The 23,700-nt window shown below is 40.4% G+C and overlaps 1 protein-coding gene across 1 annotated transcript in view; it reads left to right on the top strand.

The window, feature by feature from the left end:
- The window catches only part of LOC309400797 (WD repeat-containing protein 48-like), a 105,666-nt gene that overhangs the window by 73,438 nt on the left and 8,528 nt on the right, over positions 1 to 23,700 (top strand). Inside the window, exons 11-15 of the mRNA XM_081969484.1 lie at positions 9,420 to 9,517; positions 9,682 to 9,789; positions 11,027 to 11,123; positions 14,595 to 14,690; positions 16,461 to 16,566. Coding sequence (XP_081825610.1) covers positions 9,420 to 9,517; positions 9,682 to 9,789; positions 11,027 to 11,123; positions 14,595 to 14,690; positions 16,461 to 16,566 — 505 coding nt within the window. The remainder of the gene's footprint in view (positions 1 to 9,419; positions 9,518 to 9,681; positions 9,790 to 11,026; positions 11,124 to 14,594; positions 14,691 to 16,460; positions 16,567 to 23,700) is intronic.

Genomic DNA, 23,700 nt, shown 5'->3' on the forward strand with positions numbered 1-23,700 from the left:
CCGAGCAAACCGGAAGTGACTTCCGGTTTGCTCGGAGAGTCGTTTTAAGCATTCCGAAGGCTTCAGGGACCGTTCCGAAGGCTTCAGGGACCGTCCGGAGGCTTCCCTGACCCCTTCGGAGCGCTTAAAACAACCCTCCGAGCAACCCGGAAGTGACTTCCGGGTTGCTCGGAGGGTGGTTTTAAGCGTTCCGAATGCTTCAGGGACCGTCCAGAGGCTTCCCAGACGCCTTTGGAGCGCTTAAAACGACCCTCCGAGCAACCCGGAAGTCACTTCTGGTTTGCTCGGAGGGTGGTTTTAAGCGTTCCGAAGGCTTCAGGGAAGCCTCCGGACGGTCCCTGAAGCCTCCGGAGGGCCTCTGGGGGGGCGGGGAGGTTCTTTTCGCCCTCCCCAGGTTCCTATAAAGCCTCTGGAGCCTGGAGAGGGCGAAAAAAGCATGTAAAAATGGGGTCGCGCGTTGTGTGTGCATGCGCACTGGGGGTCGCGCGTTGCATTATGGGGCGGCACACCCGCACACGACCCCCCTGCGCTCCCCCCACTTGTGGCACGCGAGCCAAAAATGGTTCGCCATCGCTGGTCTAAACTTACCCCAGAAAAGGAAAACAACCTTTAATAAACTAAAACATTTGAATTACGATATAATTGCAATGCAAGAGTTCCATATAACTAAACGACAGATCCAGATCTTGGAATATCCTAGATTGGGTAAACTTTACACGGCATTAGCTCATCAAAAGAAAAGAGGAATAGCATTATATGTTAAAGACACGATCCAGACTAAACTAATTTATCATGATGAGGAAGGGAGAATATTAACTGTAGAAATAATGTTAAATCAAAAAAAGGTGTCACTGGTTGTAATATATGCACCTAATGAAGGTCAGGAAAACTTTTATCATAGACTACATAGCATTATTCGAGAGATGGAAATGAAAATGTCTGTTTAATGGGTGATTTCAATGCTATAGTTGACCAGAAATGGGACTATAAAAGTGGAAAGAAGAGAAAAGGAGCTAGGAGAATTTTGCCCAGGTCATTCTTCTAAATGGCTGAAGAATTAAATATCTATGATATATGGCGAGAAAGATCTCCAGAGGGAAAGCAATATACCTTCTACTCGAATAGACATGAATCCTGGTCAAGGATAGATATGGTCTGGATGTCGATGGAGTTAATTTCGGAAGTGAACGAGATAGACATAGAACCCATTTTATGGTCCGACCACAATCCCATGAGGATTATATGGAAAAAACAAAAGGGCAGTTATCGTTGGTTATTCAATAGAACAATCCTAAAGGATCAGGAATATATTAAAAGAGTTAATCAGGAATTGAGATTTTTCTTCAAAGAAAACTGGCCAGGAGACACATCCATACAAAACCTATGGGATACAACTAAGGCATTTATAAGAGGGGTCACAATATCGGCTACAGCTAGGAAGAAAAAAATTGAGAATCAAAAAATAAGAGAGTTGAAAGAAAGGTATAGAAATTTAGAGAGTGAACTTCAAAAGAAACCGCAGAACAGAAGCATAAAAGGAAATATGGAATTGATTAAACATGAATTGGCTATATTTGAAAAAGCAAAATTGGCACAGTCTATAAAAAAAGCAAAACAAAATTTCTTTGAGAATGCAAATAAACCGGGGTGGTGGCTATCCTATAGGCTGAGGAAGCAGAAGCAAGAGAATTGGATCAATAAATTACAAGATGAAAAAGGTGAGATCTGTTATCAACTAGAGGAAAAGAAAAGGATTACCCAAGAGTTCTATGAACAATTATATAGAGAAAACAGAGACTATACAAAGGAAGGAATACTACAATATCTGGAAAAGTCAGATCTGCCAAAGATACCAGAGGAAATAAAAGATATGCTCAATGAAGAAATGTTAACATCAGAGATAATTGAGGCCATACAAAGACAAAAGAATAATAAAGCTGCAGGGCCGGATGGACTGCCAGCGGAAATATATAAAGAATTCCAGGATATGCTTGTTCCAACGCTGTTGGAAGTTTATAACGCTGTGTTGAAAGAGGCGAAGACACCGTTATTGTGGACGGAGGCTAATATTGTATTATTACCTAAGTTGGACACAGACCAGATGTTTATACAAAATTACAGACCAATCTCACTGCTAAATGCAGACTACAATTTTTTTGCTCTAATAATAGCAGAATGGTTGAAAAAATTCCTTACATCATTCATCCACACAGATCAAAATGGATTCCTCCCTAGAAGACAAATTAAAAACAATATGAGAATTATGCTGAACATTCTTGAATATTATGAAGTGCATAATGAAAAACAGGTTGCACTATTTTTTCTCGATGCCCAAAAGGCATTTGATAATGTGAACTGGGATCTTTTGCATCAACAATTGGAACACATGGAATTTGGGGATAAATTTATAAACACGATTAGAGCAATATATGCAAATCAAAAAGCCAAAGTAATAATTAATGGTGAATTAACGCAAAGTATAGCAATCCAGAAAGGTACAAGACAAGGTTGTCCCCTATCCCCGCTGCTGTTTATATTAACCTTAGAAGTTTTAGCCAGGAATGTACATAAAGAGGAACAGATAAAGGGACTAGAAATTAAAAAGGAACAATTTAAGTTACAGGCATTTGCGGACGATCTAGTGTTTGTGTTAGAGGATCCTATAAAGTCTGGTGTGAAACTTATTGAGTAATTGACAGAGTATGGGAAAGTAGAGGGTTTAAAGATAAATATGACAAAGACTAAAATGCTTGTTAAAAATATGACATCAAAATCGAAAGAGGAGTTAACGAAGAAATTGGGTATCCAAACTGTCAAAAAAGTCAAATATCTAGGTATACATTTATCTGCGAGGTGTGTGTCCATCAAAGAAGATAACTATACTAATTTGATCAATAAAACTAAGAAAGACTTAGAAAGGTGGAAAAACCTACAATTGTCCCTGATGGGTAGGATCGCAGTCATAAAAATGAATGTATTACCCAAATTTCTTTTCCTATTTCAGAATATTCCCATTAAATTAGAAAAAGGTTTTTCTAAGGATTTGAATCAATTGGTTTCAAAATTTATTTGGCAGAGAATAAAACCAAGAATAAAACTCAAGGCTATGCAAGACACTAAGGAAAAAGGAGGATTTGGCGTACCAGATTGGTAACTTTATCATACTGTGGCCACTCTAACATGGTTAAAAGAATGGATAATGTTGAGAAATAAAAGATTACTCAAATTGGAAGGTCATGACCTCCAAGTAGGATGGCATGCCTTCCTTTGGTATGAAAAAGGATCTGCACACAAATATTTCAATAGACACTACATCAGACAGTCCCTGTTATTAATATGGAACAAAATTAAACACAACCACTATACCAAAACACCCATTTGGCTATCTACGATGGAAGCATACATACACCCAAATTTAATTAATATGGAAAATATAGTTACATATAAAGAGTTATTGAACAGACAGGGGGAGATCAAAAGTAGATTAGAATTGGCATCACAAGGGGTACAAGTAGAATGGTGGTCCTACTTACAGATACAATCAAGGTTTGCAGAGGATAGGAAGAAGGAAGGTATTGCCAAAGAGTACACAATATTAGATAAACTTTTGATACAGACAGAAAACAGGCTGATCAAAGTGTTGTATAGATTTTTGTTGGAATATAAGCTAGAGGAGGAACATGTCAAATAAACTATGGTGGCCTGGGTGAAAAATTTCAGTTATAATGTGGAATTGGCTAAGTGGGAAAAACTTTGGATACTTAATTAGAAACTAACTGGCTACGGCGTATAGAGAAAGTCTTTATAAGATGTTCTACAGAGGGCATCTCCCCACAGCACGGCTTTCCAAAATGTTCAAAAATCTGATCCCAAACTGTTGGAAGTGTAAAAAAACACCAGGCACTTTCTATCATATGTGGTGGAGGTGCAATGAGACAAACAAAATATTGGAAAATGATTCAATCATGGTTAGAACAAATGGTGGGAGACCAAATCTTGTTTAAACCAGAAATTTTTCTCCTAGGTATAATACCGGAGGGGTTTAAGAAAGAGACACTTTATCTAATTATACATGTACTAACTGCGGCGCGCATAACTTATGCAAAATATTGGATAAAAGAAAATACACCATCAGAGCTAGATATAATCAGAAAAGTGTTGGCCTGTGTGGAAGCAGATAGGCTCACTCTTGAACTTAAAAATAAAGGGGAATCAGAATATTTTGAAGTCTGGAACAGATTTTATTATTGGTATAAGACAACGTGACAAGACTGGAACAAACTATATATATTGTGATTGGACAGAAGGATAGACAATGTATTAAGTAGGCTAATAGTTAATGGTTGAGACTAGCTGTATATAATGTGAATGTATGGTCACTTCGACTTCGCGGTACTGCATTGTTTTAAATGCAAAAATAATAAAAATATATTCCCCCCCAAAAAAGAGCTACCACACACAGACGGATCCTGGACATGGGCTTCAAATGTCGTATTCCTTTTGTCAAGCCGCTCCTAAACAACAAACAACGTCAGAAGCGTCTTACCTGGGCTAAAGAAAAACAGACATGGTCTGTTACTCAGTGGTCCAAAGTCCTCTTTTCTGATGACAGCAACTTTTGCATCTCATTTGGAAACCAAGGACCCAGAGTATGGAGGAAGAATGGAGAGGCACACACTGCAAGATGCTTGAAATCCAGTGTGAAGTTTCCACAGTCTGTGTTGATTTGGGGAACCATGTCATCTGCTGGTGTTGGTCCACTGTGCTTCATTAACTACAGGGTCAACACAGGAGATTTTGGAGCACTTCATGCTTCCTTCCGCAGACGGGCTTTATGGGGACACTGACTTTATTTTCCAGCAGGACGTGGCACCTGCCCACACTGCCAAAAGCACCAAAACCTGGTTCAATGACCGTGGGATTACTGTGCTTGATTGGCCAGCAAACTCACCTGACCTGAACCCCATAGAGAACCTATGGGACATTGCCAAGAGAAAGATGAGAGACATGAGACCGAACAATGCAGAAGAGCTGAAGGCCGCTATTGAAGCATCCTGGTCTTCCATAACACCTCAGCAGTGCCACAGGCTGATAGCTTCCATGCCACGCCGCACTGAGGCAGTATTTGCTGCAAAAGGGGCCCAAACCAAGTACTGAGAACATATGCATGCTTATACTTTTCAGAGGTCTGATATTGTTCTATGTACAATCCTTGTTTTATTGATTGCATGTAAATTCTAATTTTCTGAGATCTTGCTTTGCATGTAATGAGTCTATCTCATATATTAGTTTCACCTTTTAAGTTGCATTACTGAAATAAATAAACTTTTGCACGATATTCTAATTTTTTGAGTTTCACCTGTATAGTTATATATCCTTACCAACCCCAAATTTTAATCTGTCTTTATAATCTCATTATAAGTATATTTCATGTTCCCCCTCCATTTTTCCATATCTTAACTTAGTTTATATTTGAGTGTCTTTAAATAACAATCCCTGCTGCTCAGTGTTCATTAAAATTCCATTGATCTGCTGTGTAAAATAACAAGCAATACACACCTCACTTTGTTCATTGTCTTAAGAATTCTATATGCATTCATAGTTCTTATATTTTAACCTATATTTAATTGTCTTTCCATTATCATAGTCAATCAATTAATAACTCAGTTTAATTTATTGTGTAAAAGAATATTTCATATATTTTAACTTTTATTTAATTATCTTTCCATTATCCTGTTCAATCAGTTAGCAACTCATTTTAATTATCATGTTAAGATGTAAACCACATGCCTCAACTTTATATTCTCCCCATAACAATTTCTAAATATCAGATTTTTCCCTAACAAGTCTTTTGTCGCAATTCTATATTCATGTCGTCTCCCTTTTCTTTGTTGGGACACGTCCACCCTTTTCAATTTTCCCCACGCCACTGTCAAGCCCAGTGAAATCTTTTGTCTTCTTTTTATTTCCCTTTGTTAGGACATATCCCCCCTCTTCAGTTTTCCTTGTGCCACTGTCAGTCAGTAGAATCTTTTTTTAGGACACCTCTCCCCTTTTCAATTTTCCCTATTTCATTGTCAAGCCCAGTGAAATCTTTTTATTTGCTTATTATTTTCCACCATTTCTACCATTTCATTACCCTCCCCCTCTTCCTCTTTCATTTCTTGCTTCTCAGATTCTGGCTTCAAAATTATGTTTAAACTTAATTTTAATGATTTGTGCATATTTTTTATAATTTCATGCAACTCTTCAAATTCCGACCTTTCCATAATGTCCAGTTCCAAAGTTACAAGTTATTTATGTATATCTACTCATTTCTAATGTTCCAAATTATTAGAAACAATAAACCTCTGATCTTAAAAGTAAGAATTATTGCTTGTGTTGTTGCCTTTGTTTCCTATTGGAATTTTCCTATGACAACGATGACACAGCCTAAGTGTCATCTAATAGACAGCATCACCACCAGATGGATTCGTAACTGGCTGACCAACCGCACTCAACGTGTAGTCCTCAATGGAACTGCATCTACACGGAGGGAAGTATGCAGTGGAGTACCCCAAGGCTCTGTTTTAGGCCCAGTACTCTTCACCATCTTCATCAATGACTTGGATGATGGGATACATCTATCAAATTTGCAGATGACACCAAGCTGGCAGGAATAGCCAAGACTCCAGAAGATAGGTTTAAGATATAGAAGGAACTTGACAAACTTGAACATTGGTCACTATCTAATAAAATGAAATTCAATGGTGAAAAGAGTAAGGTTCTACATTTATGCAACAAAAATGGAATGCACAGGTACAGTATAGATGGTACCTTGCTCAGTAGTAGTAACTGTGAAAGGGATCTTGGAGTTCTAGTGGACAATCACTTAAATATGAGCCAGCAGTGTGCAGCAGCTGCCAAAAAAGCCAACACAGTTCTAGGCTGCATAAACAGAAGGATAGAATCAAGATCACGTGAAGTGTTAATACCACTTTATAATGCCTTGGTAAGGCCACACTTGGAATACTGCATTCAGTTCTGGTCGCCACGATGTAGAAAAGATGTGGAGACTCTGGAGAGAGTGCAGAGAAGAGCAACAAAGATGATTAGGGGACTGGCAGCTAAAACATATGAAGAACGGTTGCAGGAACTGGGTATGTCTAGCTTAAAAGAAAGAAGGACTAGGGGAGACATGATAGCAGTCTTCCAATATCTCAGGGGTTGCCACAAAGAAGAAGGAGTCAAACTATTCTCCAAAGCACCTAAGGGCAGAACAAGAAGCAATGGGTGGAAACTAATCAAGGAGAGAAGCAACTTAGAACTGAGGGGAAATTTCCTGACAGTTGGAACAATTAATCAGTGGAACAACTTGCCTCCAGAAGTTGTGAATACTCCCAACACTGGAAATTTTAAAGAAGATGTTGGATAACCATTTGTCTGAAGTGGTGTAGGGTTTCCTGCGTAGGCAGGGGGTTGGACTAGAAGACCTCCAAGGTCCCTTCCAACTCTGTTATTCTATTCTATTCTAAATTATATAATCTTGTTACATTGTTAAAATATACATTGAAAGAAAAATACCTAACGTCTGTAAACTTCTAATCTATTATTTTTATTCATTCTATAAATAGTTTATATTTTAATATTTGCCCTATCTAATTTTATTTCTGCCTCTTTAGCTTATAATGGGCTAATTTAATATTTAAAGGGCAATTTTTTTACCCATCATCTCTTCTCCTTTTTAGTGCTTCAATTCTTACCCATTTTTTAATTCTGCTCCCACACTCCTCCTTTTTATCTCTATTTTCATCTGTCTCTTTTTTGTTCACTCTAAACATTTCTCCCAGTAGAATTTTTAACTGCCAATTCTCCCAATTATCTGCCCTTGTCCTAATCTCCTTATCAAAATTATCTTCCTACCTCTCCAATTGTTGATTTATCTGTTTTGTTTTCTTCAGTATTTCTTCCTTTGTCAGCTGATTTGTCAGTCCCCTTTTTTGCACCAGTCCTTTGGTTTATTTGTTGATGTAGCCAATCCTTCTGTTCTTTCCGCTCCTTTTGCTTGTCCTTTATCTGGTTTTCCTCTTCATCAAGCTGTTGCTTTATTTGCTGATTTTTCTGATCCATATTTTTCCCTGTTTGTATTCTATTTGCTGACTTAAGTGGTCCATTTCATCCAATCTTTCTGTTGTTTCCACCAGTTCGTGTACATTTTGGTCTTTATTTCTCGTTCTTTGTGAAATATGGTCTGCTTTCTGATCCATGCCATCAATTAAGTTCAAGATATTTTGAAACACCAAGGCCATCTCATTAAGACGTTTTCTCGTTCCCAGCACTGTTCTTTCAACTCCAGCCATAATGACAATAAATGTAGGGTAAACAATCACACCTCAATCAAATCCAATGTCCAGGGAGTCCAGGATCCTGGGAGTATGCTTTGATAAATAAGACTCTCCTCTCCAATTCCCACACTTCCACCTTTCCAGCAGATATTTATTTCACTCAATCTCCATTTTTTTCAGAACAAAATCAATTTTCCAGATAGGCCAATCCCAGCATTTACTCAGTACTCTCTTAATCCAAAATATTTTCCAAGTTCTTTGAGTCTACTCTGTTTTTTTAGTCTTTTTTTCTAGCTTCCCAGGATCTCTGTAAATTTCCAGGAGCCTAGGAGTCATTTTTCCTTCAGTCAGTAGATGGCGATCTCAACTTACTTTTCAACCTAAATCTCTATAAGAATGGTATTTTCTGCTGCTTGCAAAATTATTTTAGAGTCTCTTCTTTAGGGTTTTTTCTTATCCTTGGGGTAACTTTAAAGAAAAAAGAATCATTTCACCCAGCAACACAGTCTCTGTTCACAGCTCTCTACTCTCTTGCAGTGTCTTGGGAATTCTGGCTGGATCCTGCTTCATGGCAGCCATTTTGACTGCCGCTGCTCCTCGTCTTCAGATGAAGGGGCTTTCCAAGTCATGGAGGAGAGATGTGGCTCTCCTCGACCTGCCAGGCGGTCCCCCTTTACTTCACCCCTTCGGGGGAGGGGGGGTATGGCTTGGATTTGAGCCCTCCAATGGGGAGAGCTCGGGCAGGATCGCAGTAGTTACGTTCCTCACCTCTGACACCACAGGAAGCTCAGCCAGAAGTCGCTTTTCTCCACATTTTTATAATGACTAAATAAAATATATATTTTATTTTCCTTTTTAAATGGAAAAGATTTTGGGAATCTTAACTCTATATAACATACCAAATGGTGCAAAAAAATCCAACAACAACCCTGAAATAACCTCACCATGTCTTCTTCCTGTGATATCAGAAGGAATGTAAGATGATAATGTAATTTCTATTCTGAGTTTTTCTTATTGGGAAATGCCATATTTTATGTATGCTTTATGTTAAATTTGCATGGATTATATAACTCATTTTTGTGGCATCCTTCCTAGGGGGTGCGAGTATCATTCAGTGCCACATTCTCAATGACAAGCGACATATACTAACCAAAGATACAAACAACAATGTGGCATATTGGGATGTATTGAAGGTCAGTAGAACCAGTAGTTTAAATATATGTGATTTGAATAAACATATTCTCCTTTCCCTGTTCTTTTCCCTTGTAATCCTTTAGAACATAAACCAGTTGGCAGTGTCTATTTGATTGCCTGTGGCTCTCATGATATTTTAAACTACAAATCTTCTCATATGTAGGCTTGTAAAGTAGAAGACCTCGGAAAAATGGACTTTGAAGAAGAAATTAAGAAAAGATTTAAAATGGTGTATGTACCAAACTGGTTTTCAGTAGACTTAAAAACTGGGGTAAGGCACATTATTTTAATAATAACAATTTGACATGATATGTATGCTGCCTTGTTGTTTACTATCCAGTTTACTATCCAGTTACTTCTAGAGCACAGGGTAATAGTCATGGCTCCCCTTCCCATATTTTATTCAGACAATGTTCCATGAGGCTTAAAATAAAGCTTAGGTCACAGTAACACAATGAGTGTACTGAATAGGAATGAGTATAGGTAATGTCTAAAACAGTGATGGCAAACCTTTTTTGGCTCCCGTGCCAAAAGCAGGGGGAGCGCAGGGGGGTCATGCGCAGGCGTGCCACACCCATAATGCTATGCGCATGACCCCCCACACATGCACGCACGCGCAACCAGCACCCCCTCCCCTTTTGGCGTGGTTTTTTCGCCCTCCCCAGGCTCCAGAGGCTTTCTAGGAGCCTGGGGAGGGCGAGAACAGCCTCCCCTGCCCCCCGGATGCCCTGAGTTTCCCTGAAGCCTCCTGAGGGCGAAAAAACAGACCTACGGGGAAACCAGAAGTTTGGGGATGGTGGCTTCCGGTTTGTCCGTAGGGCCGATTTTTTACCTCCGGAGCCTTCAGGAGGCTTCCAGAGGCTTCCCTGAAGGCTCCGGAGGGCAAAAACCCGTAGGGCCCTCCAGAGCCTTCAGGGAAGCCTCCTGAAGGCCCCTGAAGGCTCCGGAGGGCAAAAAATGGCCTCAAAAGAAGGCAGAAGTCAGCTGGCCAGCACGCGCATGTGCGCTGGCCAGTTGAATGGCTCCGTGTGTCACCTGTGGCACACGAGCCATAGGTTCGCCATCACGGATCTATAAGAAACATATATGGTGCTTGAAGTAGAATAGAGAAAAAGAAGAACCTTAATTTGACTTATTTCCTAGCTCTTTTGGGGTCTTTTACAATATCACATGTATCAGAACAATAAAAATCACTTATATGTATTTTGATACTTTCGGCTAAATAACAATTTTAATTCAATTTTTTTTCCTTTGAAAATTTATATTGAGGCACACTTTCTTTGAATGTTAGTGAACACTAGTAAGGACGTTTAGCATCAAGCACACAAATCTTATTCTGCATCCTATTCAAATTAGTATGGATTTAGTGTAATGAAGAAATCACTGACTGTTATTAGAATTGCTATCTAATCAAATGTGCTCATCAGTGTTTTCTATCCTTTGAATGCCAATAAAAGTTTTGTTCTAATGCATTTCAAATCTCACCTAATGGCCTTTTTTTTTGGCAGATGTTAACTCTTACTTTAGATGAGAGTGACTGCTTCACAGCTTGGGTCTCAGCCAAAGATGCTGGGTTTAGCAGTGCAGATGGATCTGACCCAAAATGTGAGTGTGTTTTCTTAATGTCACAAAAGGGCTAGTTTTCTTAAAGACATGGTCATATTTATTGGATGCAGAAATACCGGTAGTCGTTGAATTACGAATGTAATGGAGCCTGCCAATTACATTGGTAATCCGAGGATTCGTAGGAGTGAATCACATAACTTAAACGTGATTACTCCCTGCTTTTGCTCACACATTTTGTAATCGAATGCGTGGGTCGTTAAGTGCACAAAGTATCTCAGGGTGGGGAAGGCCATGTGGGGCCTAGTGCTTTCCCAGACCCACTGAGATATCTCATGCTCCCCCCCCCCCCCCCGCTCCAATCCTGCCCGACCGGATCACTTATCTTATGTAGATCTCGATGATCAATGGAGCTGTCTCCTTTCCAGCCTCTCTGCCACACTTTCGCCTTCAGCAAAAGCTTGCTGAGGCCTACAGGGATGAGAGGTTGTGTCCGTATAGGCTCTGGTTGCTTTTGCAAAAAGTCCTTTTCCGATGAGAACAGAGACCAGGAGGGATGCACTTTCTCCCCTGGGGCTCAGTTCTCATTGGCAAAGGGCTTGAGGAGGCCTTTACCAACAAGAACGGAGGCCTGGAGGGGTGGACATGCCCCTCCCATCTTCCATTCTCGGCGGCAAAGGGTTTTTGTAAATATGGCAAAAGGCTTTGCAAACAGAGGGAAGGCTTTGGTGCTTCAGGCCTTCCCTCCGTTTGCAAAGCCTTTTGCTGCAGATCTTGTCCAGGCCTCCTTTTGTAGAGAACAGAGGCCTAAAGTACCATGAGATCAGGCGAGATTAGTAGCACGAGAGCTCCTGTTACTGATCTTGCGTGATTGTGCGGTACTTTAGGCCTCCATTTTCTGCAAACGCACCAAAGGCCTGAAGCACTGAACAGGCCAAGAAACCAAAGGCTCCCTAGATCTTTGCAAGGTGAGTATCCACAGGCCTAGTGCCTATAGAAACCTGGGAGGGGGGGGGAGATAGTCAGGGCGAATGTTGCAGAGCCTCTGCTGTCATTCGTGTGAATGACTGCCGTGGTGCTGCAGCATTCGTAATTTAGAATGGTCGCTAAGTGAACTGTCATAACTTGGGGATTACCTGTACTATGAGCCTACTTGATCTTCTCTTTTCAAGGAGTTTGACTCTGTTGCCGCCGAGGACATGGACAGGTTACGCGGGCGACTGCGGGCCACCACATGTTTATTGGACCCGTGTCCCTCCTGGCTTGTACTGGCAGCCTGGGAGGTTACACGAGACTGGCTCCTGGGACTGGTGAACGCCTCGCTGAGGGAGGGGTTCCTACCAGCCGCCTTGAAAGAGGCGGTGGTGAGGCCCCTACTTAAGAGGCCTTCTCTGGACCCAGCAGAGTTAGCCAATTATCGTCCTGTCTCCAACCTTCCCTTTCTAGCGAAGGTTGTTGAGAGTGTGGTGGCACAACAGTTCCCTCGACACCTGGAGGAAATTGTTTATCTAGACCCGCGCCAGTCCGGTTTCCGGCCTGGTCACAGCACTGAGACGGCTTTGGTCGCGTTGGTGGATGATCTCTGGAGGGCGAAAGATGGGGGTTGCTCCTCCATCCTAGTCCTGTTAGATCTCTCAGCGGCTTTCGATACCATCGACCATGGTATCTTATTGCGTCGGCTGGAGGGGATGGGGGTGAGGGGCACCGTATTGCGGTGGTTCTCCTCCTTCCTCTCCGACCGGTCGCAATGTGTGTTGACAGGGGAGCAGAGGTCGACCCTGAGGCCGCTCACGTGCGGAGTGCCACAGGGGTCGGTCCTCTCACCTCTCCTGTTCAACACATACATGAAACCGCTGGGCGAGATCATTCGAGGTTTCGGGGTTGAGTGTCATCTGTATGCAGATGACACTCAGCTATACATCTCTACCCCGAACCACCCCACCGAAGCCGTCGAGGTGATGTCCCGGTGTCTGGAAGCCGTCCGGGTCTGGATGGGCGACAACAGACTCAAACTCAACCCTTCCAAGACGGAGTGGCTGTGGCTACCGGCGCCCCGCTTTAGCCAGTGTGTTCCATCTCTGGCCATTGGGGGGGAACAATTGCCCCCGGTGGATAGGGCGCGCAATTTGGGCGTCCTCCTAGATTCCCGGCTGACGCTGGATGATCATGTGACAGCCGTGGCTAGGGGGGCGTTCCACCAGGTCCGCCTGGTGCGCCAATTGCGCCCCCTACTAGAGCGGGACGCCCTTCGCACAGTCACTCAGGCCCTGGTGACTTCCCGTCTTGATTACTGCAATGCTCTCTACATGGGGCTCCCCTTGAGATGCACCCGTAGGCTCCAGCTGGTTCAGAATGCAGCCGCGCGGGCAATTATGGGGAGTACTAGGTACTCCCATGTAACACCGTTCCTGCGCGAGCTGCACTGGCTGCCTGTGGCTTTTCTGGTGCGTTTCAAGGTGTTGATTGTCATCTTTAAAGCGCTCCATGGCTTGGGACCTAGTTATCTGCGGGATCGCATCCTACCCCATACATCCCTGCGACCAATCCGCTCTCACAGAGAGGGACTCCTCCGGGTACCTTCCGCTAAGCAATGCGGGCGGGCGGTGCCCAGGAGTAGGGCCTTCTCTGTGATGGGCCCAACCCTCTGGAACGACCTCCCCCCCGATATTAGAACTACCGTTGATCTCCGCTCCTTCCGTAAGAAACTCAAGACCCACCTGTTCCGACTAGCCGGCCTGGCCCATTTGTAATCATAAGTAACATCTATTACTGACCTTCCTGGATGGCTTTTTAAATTTTAAATTTTGGGGTTTTAATTGGTTTTAGATTGTTTTTAACTATTAATTAGTTTGGGCTAATATACAGACTGTATGTTTACGTTGTTTGTCTGGGTTTTTGTGTTGTGCTTTGTTGTTTTTATATATGCGATGTCTGTACACCGCCCCGAGTCCCTGCAGGGAGAGGGGGCGGTTTATAAATTTAATAAACTCAAACTCAAACTCAAGTGGTTAAGAAAGAATTTTCTGAATTCAAGTTTGCTATTTGTGTTGGTTCATTAGACTGGAATTGGTCAATTGGTTTACAACTCATCACAGTTTTTAAGAGTCAGTCTCTGAACTGGAAACAAACTTGATGGGGATTTTTTTTGGCATAGTTTGGAAGCAATAGTCCAAACTTTTAAACAGCCCAGTTTGTAGACTTAGGATTTCAAGTATTGTTGAAGACTTCTTTTAAACTAACTTTTTAAATCTTTATAGTAAGGATAAATTGAGGCTTAGATGGCAAATCTACTTCAGATGCTAGCAAAGGCTTGGAGATGCCAATTAACTGAAAGTTTCAATAACTATTCTGTGGGATAGCAGACCTGCTTTTGAAAAATCCCAGAAGTTGATACCACTGAGGTGAAGTGCGCCACATTCATGGATTTTTGTTTAAACATCTGTGACTAACAGTAGTAACAACCTAAATATAATTAATCATGCTTTTTTGTTTCCTTTGTATCACAATATACAGTGAACCTTGGGGGGCTTCTGCTGCAAGCTCTGTTAGAATACTGGCCTAGGACACACATCAATCCCATGGATGAAGAAGAAAATGAGATGAATCATGGTGAGCATTTCTTTCTGCCCCAAGGAACTACTAGATTTCTCGACCCTATCTCAAGTTGGCATTTGGCAAACCCTACATTTACAGAAAGCATTGATGTATTATTAAAAATAAAACCATGTGGATCATGCCTGTTCTTCCTAATTTCATGAGATAGTTAGAAGGTTAAAGTTATCACTTGGACCGGCTTTTGGTTTTTTATTTAAATCCCTGCAGGCCAGCAGCATCTAGGGCAGTGTTTTTTTTTGTTTTGTTTTTTTACTCTCAGAACCCCTTCCCACTTTTAAAAATTATGGAGGACCCCAAAAGAGCTTTTGTTTGTATATAATTTATGCTTTCATGCAATATTTAATTATTAAATGTGGTGCAATTTAGTCTGGAGTCCCAGGAGGGAGGGGCTGCTTCCCAGAGAGTAGAGGCAGTGAAGCTTGAAATGTCCGGTAGGCAGGAAGAGGACTAAGACGGCCGCTCCCTAGTAGTTCACAGGGTGTATCTATAGTTATGCAAATAGTTGCTTGAGTCTGACAAGATTTCTGTCTGTAGGCAGAAACTACTCAGAAGTAATTCCACATGCCATTCTTGGTTTGTGGAGCCTGATATCAATCTTGCCAGACTCAAGCAACTATCTGCATAACTATAGATATATGGTGTGAGCTGCTAGGGAGGGACCATCTTAGCCCTCTTCCTGCCTATCAGACTTTCCAAGCTCTGCTGCCTCTTTGGCCCCTACATTCCACCAGTTTAAATCATGTAAAAATAACAATGTTAAACCTATTAGATATTAACATAAATAAAATATTTTTCATGAAAAACCCTATGCTTTTTTAATAAATAAATTTTTTGCAAATACTTTCAGTATCTGGCAAATTGTTTTTGAACTGTGCTGTTGGAGAAGACTCTTGAGAGTCCCTTAGACTGCAAGGAGATCAAATCAGTGAATCCTAAAGGAAATCAAACCTGACTGTTCTTTGGAAGGACAGAAACTGAAGCTGAAGCTCAAATACTTTGGCCACCAAATGAGAAGAGAGGAGTCATTGGAAAATATCCTGATGTTGGGAAAGATTGAAGGCAAAAGGAGAAGGGGACAGCAGAGGATGAGATGGTTAGATAGTGTAATTGACACAGTGGGCACAAGTTTGGGCAGACTCAAGCAGACAGTGGAGGACAGGGAGGCCTGGTGTGCTGTGGTCCATGGGGTCATGAAGAGTTGGACATGACTTAGCAACTGAACAACATTCTGGCAGATGATTTTGATTTTGCGCACCCTGAGAAAGTCTTGGGGGATCCCCAGGGATTCTAGGACCACACATTAAGAAACACTGATCTAGAGCAGGGCTGTCAATCTCCTGGCCCATGGGCCGGATGTGTCATGTGCTGGCCACTCCCACACCTGGTTTAGCGAAGGGGGAAAAGCCTCAATAGTCACGTGACGCCACCATGATGACGTGATTTTGACACCCCTGATCTAGAGGGTTTAATCTTTCCTGCCCTGTGCAAGTTTCTTGCACTGCAAATTGGGGGGGGGGGGGGGGGAATCATTGGTACCCATTGGAGTTTACTGTTCACAGCATAGGCTGCCCTGTCCACTGTGATCCCCATCCAGATGTGAGGAAGGGGTGATCTAGATTAGCTTAAAAATTCACTGAAATTTGGGTCAGATTGGGATTGGTAAAATTAGATTTCATTGCAATAACAATTCACACTTTTGTCTTGAATTCAATTATTGTATGGTCTTAATAACACATGTCTTTTTCTTTAACCATCTGGTAACAGTGAATGGTGAACAGGAGAATAGACTACAAAAAGGAAATGGGTACTTCCAAGTGCCACCACACACACCAGTTATTTTTGGGGAGGCTGGAGGACGCACTTTGTTTAGGTACTGAAATTCTGGCAAAGAAGCGTGAAATCTGCCTGTCTGTCTGTCTGTCTGTCTGTCTGTCTGTCTGTCTGTCTGTCTATCTATCTATCTATCTATCTATCTATCTATCTATCTATCCACATACACTAGTTGGACTTATATCCCACCATTCCTCCAGGAGCTCAAGGCAGCATGTATAACACTTTCTTCCATCCACCCCTCACCTCTACCCACAATAATAGTGTGAGGTTGGTTGGGATGAGAGAGAACAACCCAGTGACCTATACGGGTAGTCCTTGCAACAGATCACCCAAAAAGTATAACCAATCACCCCAAAGGACTTATGACCCACTTTTAAAGTTTGCATGGCTGTACACACACACACACACACACACACACACACACATACGCACAGGTCATGTGATTGTATTTTGGGTGCTTTGCTTGCTTTCCCAATTTTTTATTAATCGGAATATAAAATAGGAAAATAAAAATAATGGGAAACTAGGGGAAGGAAAACGGAAAGAAGAGAAAATGTGGGGTAGAAGGTGAAAAAGAAAAATGGCATTGATTTCAGACTCTTTTTAGCACAGTAAAAGATCATTACAGCCTCAACTTTTTACTTTTACACAGTAAAACTAGCCATTTCTATAACAACAAACCTATCTAATCAGCAAAACCAAAATCAAAGTTTCATTTTTTTCAACTATCATTTATATTAAGAAAATTCTCCATATTCTTTCAAATTCAAAGGGAAGAAACATTTTACATCCATTTTAAAATACTAAACTTTTCTTTAAAAACATTTCTAAAACAAATAAGTAACCTCCCTGGCAATTTTAATTATTTTAATATTTTATACGTAAATTTTGGGGTTTTAACTGTTTTAATTGTTTTAATTTATTGTTATTTATTTGAACTTGACTGTTAAATATTGGTGTTACCTCCTCCATGCCACATTTGTATTTTGATTTAATTGTATGTCGCCCCGAGTCCCTTTGCGGAGAGGGGGCGACTGATAAATCGAAATAAATAAATAAATAAGTTCTAGTATATCTTTTTTAAACTTCCTCTTAACATACCTTAAAATTTGATGCTGGCTGACGTCACGGGACACCGGCTGATGTCACAGCGAGATTGGACACAAGGAGCGGGTTTCTGCGCTTCCATGTGGAGGAGGGCTCCGAAAGGTGCTAAAGCCACCCTGGTCAACTCTCCTGCTTGACCTAGGGCTTCTTCCCTCTCATCTACAACAAGGAGAAGAGGCAACCATAATGGCTGCCATGAAGCTGGGACAGCCGAGGCAACAAAGAAATGTGCAGGAGCGGTGTAGATAAACAGTGACTGGAGCTGGGTGAGAAGATTCTTTTTTTATTTAGACCCTAACGTTAAAAGAAGAAAAAAAGAAGAAAATCCAGGAAAAGAGACTCTTAGAACTATTTCTTAAAGCGGTGAACAACCAGAGAGAGAAATCTTAGACCCGAAAGAAAGGAACTAAGGGGAGAAAAGTTAAAGACCTTGTAAAACATAGAAAATTAGATTTTTAAATTGGGTAGGCATTGTTTTGGAAAGGCATTATAAAATGCTGGAACTATCTACTTGAATAGCCGTCTTTGCTTCTATAAATTGAACTAAAATTGGATTAATCAATTTATCAGACTTGAAACAATGCTGAAACCTAAGCTGAGGGCGCCATCTATTGGTGAATGGAAAATATACAATACACCTACAAGCCTGGCAAAATACCTGATAAGAGAAATAAACAACATTCATCTGGAGGACTGTGGTGATACTTACTGTTCTATAACAGTGAGTGAGATTTCAAAAGAAATGGTGTTGATGTATCAAAGCATTAGGGATACTATGACGAAGAATCACAGAGAGATAAAGAACCTACTGCAAGGCATAAATGGGAAAATAGAAAATATCCTACAACTGATCATGAATGAAGATCAAAGAGTCCGGGAAAGAGAGGAGACACCAGAAAGAATGGAGGAAAAGATAGAACAGACAAACCAGCAAATAAAGCAAGAAGATGAGAAGGAGAAGATGATAAAGATAATAATGACTGATGAAATAAACCAAGGGAAAAGTACTTTAAGAGATTTAAAAATGAAATTGGATAACTTCGAAGATACTTTTGAAAGGTTTGGGTGGACACTCTGGAGACCTCGCAGCTTAGGAGGATAGAGATGGGAGAAATATTCAGACTGAATAGTGAAGACACAGATGCTGATAGAGACAAAGATCCAAGAGAGGAGTATGGGAGGCAAGCTAAAAAACAAATAAGAATTGAAGTATTAAAACGGGCAAGAGATGATGCATAGAAATAAACTTTTTCTTTTTTTTTCTTTTTTTTTCCAATATAATGATGGCCTGATTAAAAACTAGAATAGAGGTAGAAATAAGAATACACACCTTTATATAAAGCAATAATTAGATGGAAAGATTGAAAGATGGTATTATTAGGTATGTTTAAATAATAGGATGATGGGTACTAGAATGGTACTAAAATAATAAGGACTATGTCTTAATATAAACGTGTGGATTAACACTAGCATTAGTAATGGTGGCCTGACTAGAAGCTAGAATAGCGGTAGAAAGAAGAAATAGGGGGAATATTAGCAGATATAATTTTTATATAATAGTATATAAGTAATTAGATGAAAAGATTAGAGGTTGAAAGATGGTATTACTATGTACGCTTAATATCATTGGCATTAAAATGGAACATTGAAATATTGAATAACTACTCTAAAACAAACATGTATATCAATACTAGGATTATATAAGCTTGATTAATGTAACAACTATTATTACTGTTTGTATCAAAATGAATTCTAACCAGAGGCCACACTGTTCCTGTATTGATATTGATGTATATTTAAAAATAAAAATCCAATAAAAGCTAAAAAACCCACCATACTTTAAAATTCACTTTCAGTAATATTTTATGAGCTTTAAAAATTACTCAAGCATTATATATGAAGGGAAAAAAAACATTTTCAAACCCATGTTATAAACACAAAACTACATTAAACCTTTCAATTATATATGCATTTGGGTCAATATTAAAGGTTGTGGGGGACATGACATTGCCATAGGTCTATACTACAGGCCACCCAACCAAGCAGAGGAAGTAGATGAACTTTTTGCTAGTCAGCTAACTAAGGTATGTAGGAAGCACACCACAATAGTAATGGGAGATTTTAACTACCCTGACATCAACTGGGAAGCAAACTCTGCACCAAGTGGAAGATCCAACAGGTTCCTAACAAACCTAGCAGACAACTTTGTTTTCCAAAAAGTAGAGAAGGGAACAAGGGGATCAGCCATATTGGACTTAATTCTCACTAACACAGAGGAAATGATAGAAGGTGTTGAAGCCATAGGAACCCTGGGGGCAAGTGACCATACAATACAATAGTAGAGTTGGAAGGGACCTTGGAGGTCTTCTAGTCCAACCCCCTGCCTAGGCAGGAAACCCTATACCGTTCCAGACAAATGGCTATCCAACATCTTCTTAAAGACTTCCAGTGTTGGGGCATTCACAACTTCTGGAGGCAAGCTGTTCCACTGATTAATTGTTCTAACTGTCAGGAAGTTTCTCCTCAGTTCTAAGTTGCTTCTCTCCTTGATTAGTTTCCACCCATTGCTTCTTGTTCTGTCCACAGGTGCCTTGGAGAATAGCTTGACTCCCTCTTCTTTGTGGCAACCCCTGAGATATTGGAACACCATGCAATATTGGAATTCAACATTATGCAAACACAAGTAGTAGAACAAAGTCAAACTAGAGTCTTGGACTTTAAGAGAGCTAATTTCAATAAACTTAGAGAGAGCTTGGGAAAAATTCCATGGATGAGAATCCTCAAGGGGAAAACAACTCAAGAAGCTTGGGAAATTTTGAAAAATGAGATTACAAAAGCCCAGTCTAGCACAATACCAATGAAGAAGAAAAATAACAGCTCCCAAAAGAAACCAGCATGGCTGCATAAAGCCAAACTGAAAGACAAAAAAAAGTATAAAAAGTGGAAGGAGGGGGACATAACTAAGGCAGAATATCAGCAAATAGCCCGAGCCTGTAAAGATGAAGTGAGGAAAGCTAAGGCTCACAATGAAGAAAGGCTTGCCACAAAAGTAAAAATTAACAAAAAAAGCTTCTTCCAACATGTTAAAAACAAGAAAAAAGTTAAGAAAACAATTGGTCCATTGCTAGGAGAAAGTGGCAAAAAGGTGACAAGCAACAGGGAGAAAGCAGAACTATTTAACTCATGTTTTGCATCTGTCTTTACACAAAGGGATAAAACAGTCCAACCTATCAAAAACAGCACCACAAAAATCAGATTAGGAACACAAATTGAAATAGGGAAGAAAATGGTAAGTGAGCACCTGTCTACCCTAGACGAGTTCAAATCACCAGGACCGGATGGATTACACCCCAGGGTTCTGAAGGAACTGGCAGACGAGATCTCAGAACCATTGAACTATATCTTTCAGAGATCCTGGAGCACCGGGGAACTACCAGAGGACTGGAAAAGAGCTGATGTGGTTCCCATCTTCAAAAAGGGGAAAAAAACAGATCCAGGAAACTACAGACCTATCAGCCTGACCTCAATACCAGGAAAGATTCTGGAAAAAATAATCAAGCAACGAATTTGCGAACATCTAGAAGCAAACAAAGTAATAGCCAAAAGCCAACATGGGTTTGTCAAAAACAGATCATGCCAGACTAATCTTATTGCATTCTTTGACAAAGTGACAAAATTAGTGGACCAGAGGAATGCCGTTGATATAGTTTACTTGGACTTCAGTAAGGCTTTTGATAAGGTAGACCATAACCTACTACTAGATAAAGTAGAAGAATGTGGGTTGGACAGCATCACCACCAGATGGATTCGTAACTGGCTGACCAACCGCACTCAACGTGTAGTCCTCAATGGAACTGCATCTACATGGAGGGAAGTATGCAGTGGAGTACCCAAAGGCTCTGTTTTAGGCCCAGTACTCTTCAACATCTTCATCAATGATTTGGATGATGGGATATATCTATCAAATTTGCAGATGACACCAAGCTGGCAGGAATAGCCAAGACTCCAGAAGATAGGTTTAAGATATAGAAGGAACTTGACAAACTTGAACATTGGGCACTATCTAATAAAATGAAATTCAATGGTGAAAAGAGTAAGGTTCTACATTTATGCAACAAAAATGGAATGCACAGGTACAGTATAGATGGTACCTTGCTCAGTAGTAGTAACTGTGAAAGGGATCTTGGAGTTCTAGTGGACAACCATTTAAATATGAGCCAGCAGTGTGCAGCAGCTGCCAAAAAAGCCAACACAGTTCTAGGCTGCATCAATAGAGGGATAGAATCAAGATCACGTGAAGTGTTAATACCTCTTTATAATGCCTTGGTAAGGCCACACTTGGAATGCTGCATTCAGTTTGGTCGCCACGATGTAAAAAAGATGTGGAGACTCTAGAAAGAGTGCAGAGAAGAGCAACAAAGATGATTAGGGGACTGGAGACTAAAACATATGAAGAACGGTTGCAGGAACTGGGTATGTCTAGTTTAATAGAAAGAAGGACTAGGGGAGACATGATAGCAGTGTTCCAATATCTCAGGGGTTGCCACAAAGAAGAGGGAGTCAAACTATTCTCCAGGGCACCTGAGTGTAGAACAAGAAGCAATGGGTGGAAACTAATCAAGGAGAGAAGCAACTTAGAACTGAGGAGAAATTTCCTGAGTTAGAACAATTAATCAGTGGAACAGCTTGCCTCCAGAAGTTGTGAATGCCCCAACACTGGAAGTCTTTAAGAAGATGTTGGATCTGTCTGAAATGGTATAGGGTTTCCTGCCTAGGCAGGGGGTTGGACTAGAAGACCTCCAAGGTCCCTTCCAACTCTACTATTGTAGTATTATTATTGTATTATTGTATTATATATCAGACCAATAAAAATCCAACTAACTCCAGTCAGCTCATTGAATTTAAGTCACTCCCTCTAATTTATCCTCATAGAATAAAATCTATTCTCTGGAATATCTGTCAAATAAATATCAAGTTCTCTTTTTTTCAAAAGAAATTGTCAAGAAAATGTCCCAAACCTGTCCTCTTTTAAGAGTTGCAAATTTACTTGGAACTCTTCTTTTAATTGCTCTGGAAGACTTGTATTTAAACAGTAACAATAATAAAGATTGGTGTCAGATTTATATCCCAAAATTGCAGTTAATTCCTTTGCATTGTCAGATGCTTATGGAATTGCCTCAATGGTTTGGTAACTTTCTACACATAATTACATCTCTGAATTACTCATCTTTCTTCCAATTAATTGGCTAGTTTTCATAACATCTTTAGAACATAATTGATCTATAAAGTGAAGAGTTTTATTTAAATATTTCTCAAGCAGCTCTTGCAAAAAGATGAAATCCATTGGACTCCATCTTTGTAGCTCCTTCTTGTGGTTAAAGAGTAGATTTTTTTATAAATCAGTTAATGCTTCCTGGCCAATGAGAATTCATAAAAATCGGAAAGTTTTAGCCACTCACAACAAAAACAATCTAAAGCTACAGATTACTTAAAAGTAATAAAATAGAGCCACAACTTTCTGTCCTTATATTTCACCATCAAAGATACTCCTTATTTTACCTTGCCTTCAGCAGCCCTCTTCCTTGTTGTTTAACAATAAAGGAGTCTCAAAAAAGCCTTTTTTAGCTAATAAAGTTAATCCATAAAGTGATTAAGAAATGAAAGGCATGACTTATTGTCCATTTGAAAAATAAATTCAAAAATAGCTGCTTTTTCAACAACAAAGTGATTGCAGCCCCCACCCCCACCCCCCCAGCTGAACGGCTCACCAGTTACTCTGAAGCACAGTTCCTCCAGATACTTGCAGACTGCATTTTGGGCTCTTTGCAACCGGCTCATGGTTATAGCCATTTGCAGCTTCCTGTGGTCACATAACCATGATTTTTGGTGTTTTTTGCCAGTTTCTGGCATTTACTTCCAGTTTCCATCAAAAAATGGCCATTGGATAAAATGGATTTGCTAAAAACCACCACAAAAATGGTGGTAAAATCAGTCATAGTCACATGGTGACCTGTTTAGTGACTGCAACGATTTATGCTCGTAATTCTGGGCTCAATTACAGTTG

The sequence above is a fragment of the Natrix helvetica genome, assembly GCF_964273705.1.
Source record: "Natrix helvetica genome assembly, chromosome: W".
Classification (NCBI taxonomy): domain Eukaryota; kingdom Metazoa; phylum Chordata; class Lepidosauria; order Squamata; family Natricidae; genus Natrix; species Natrix helvetica.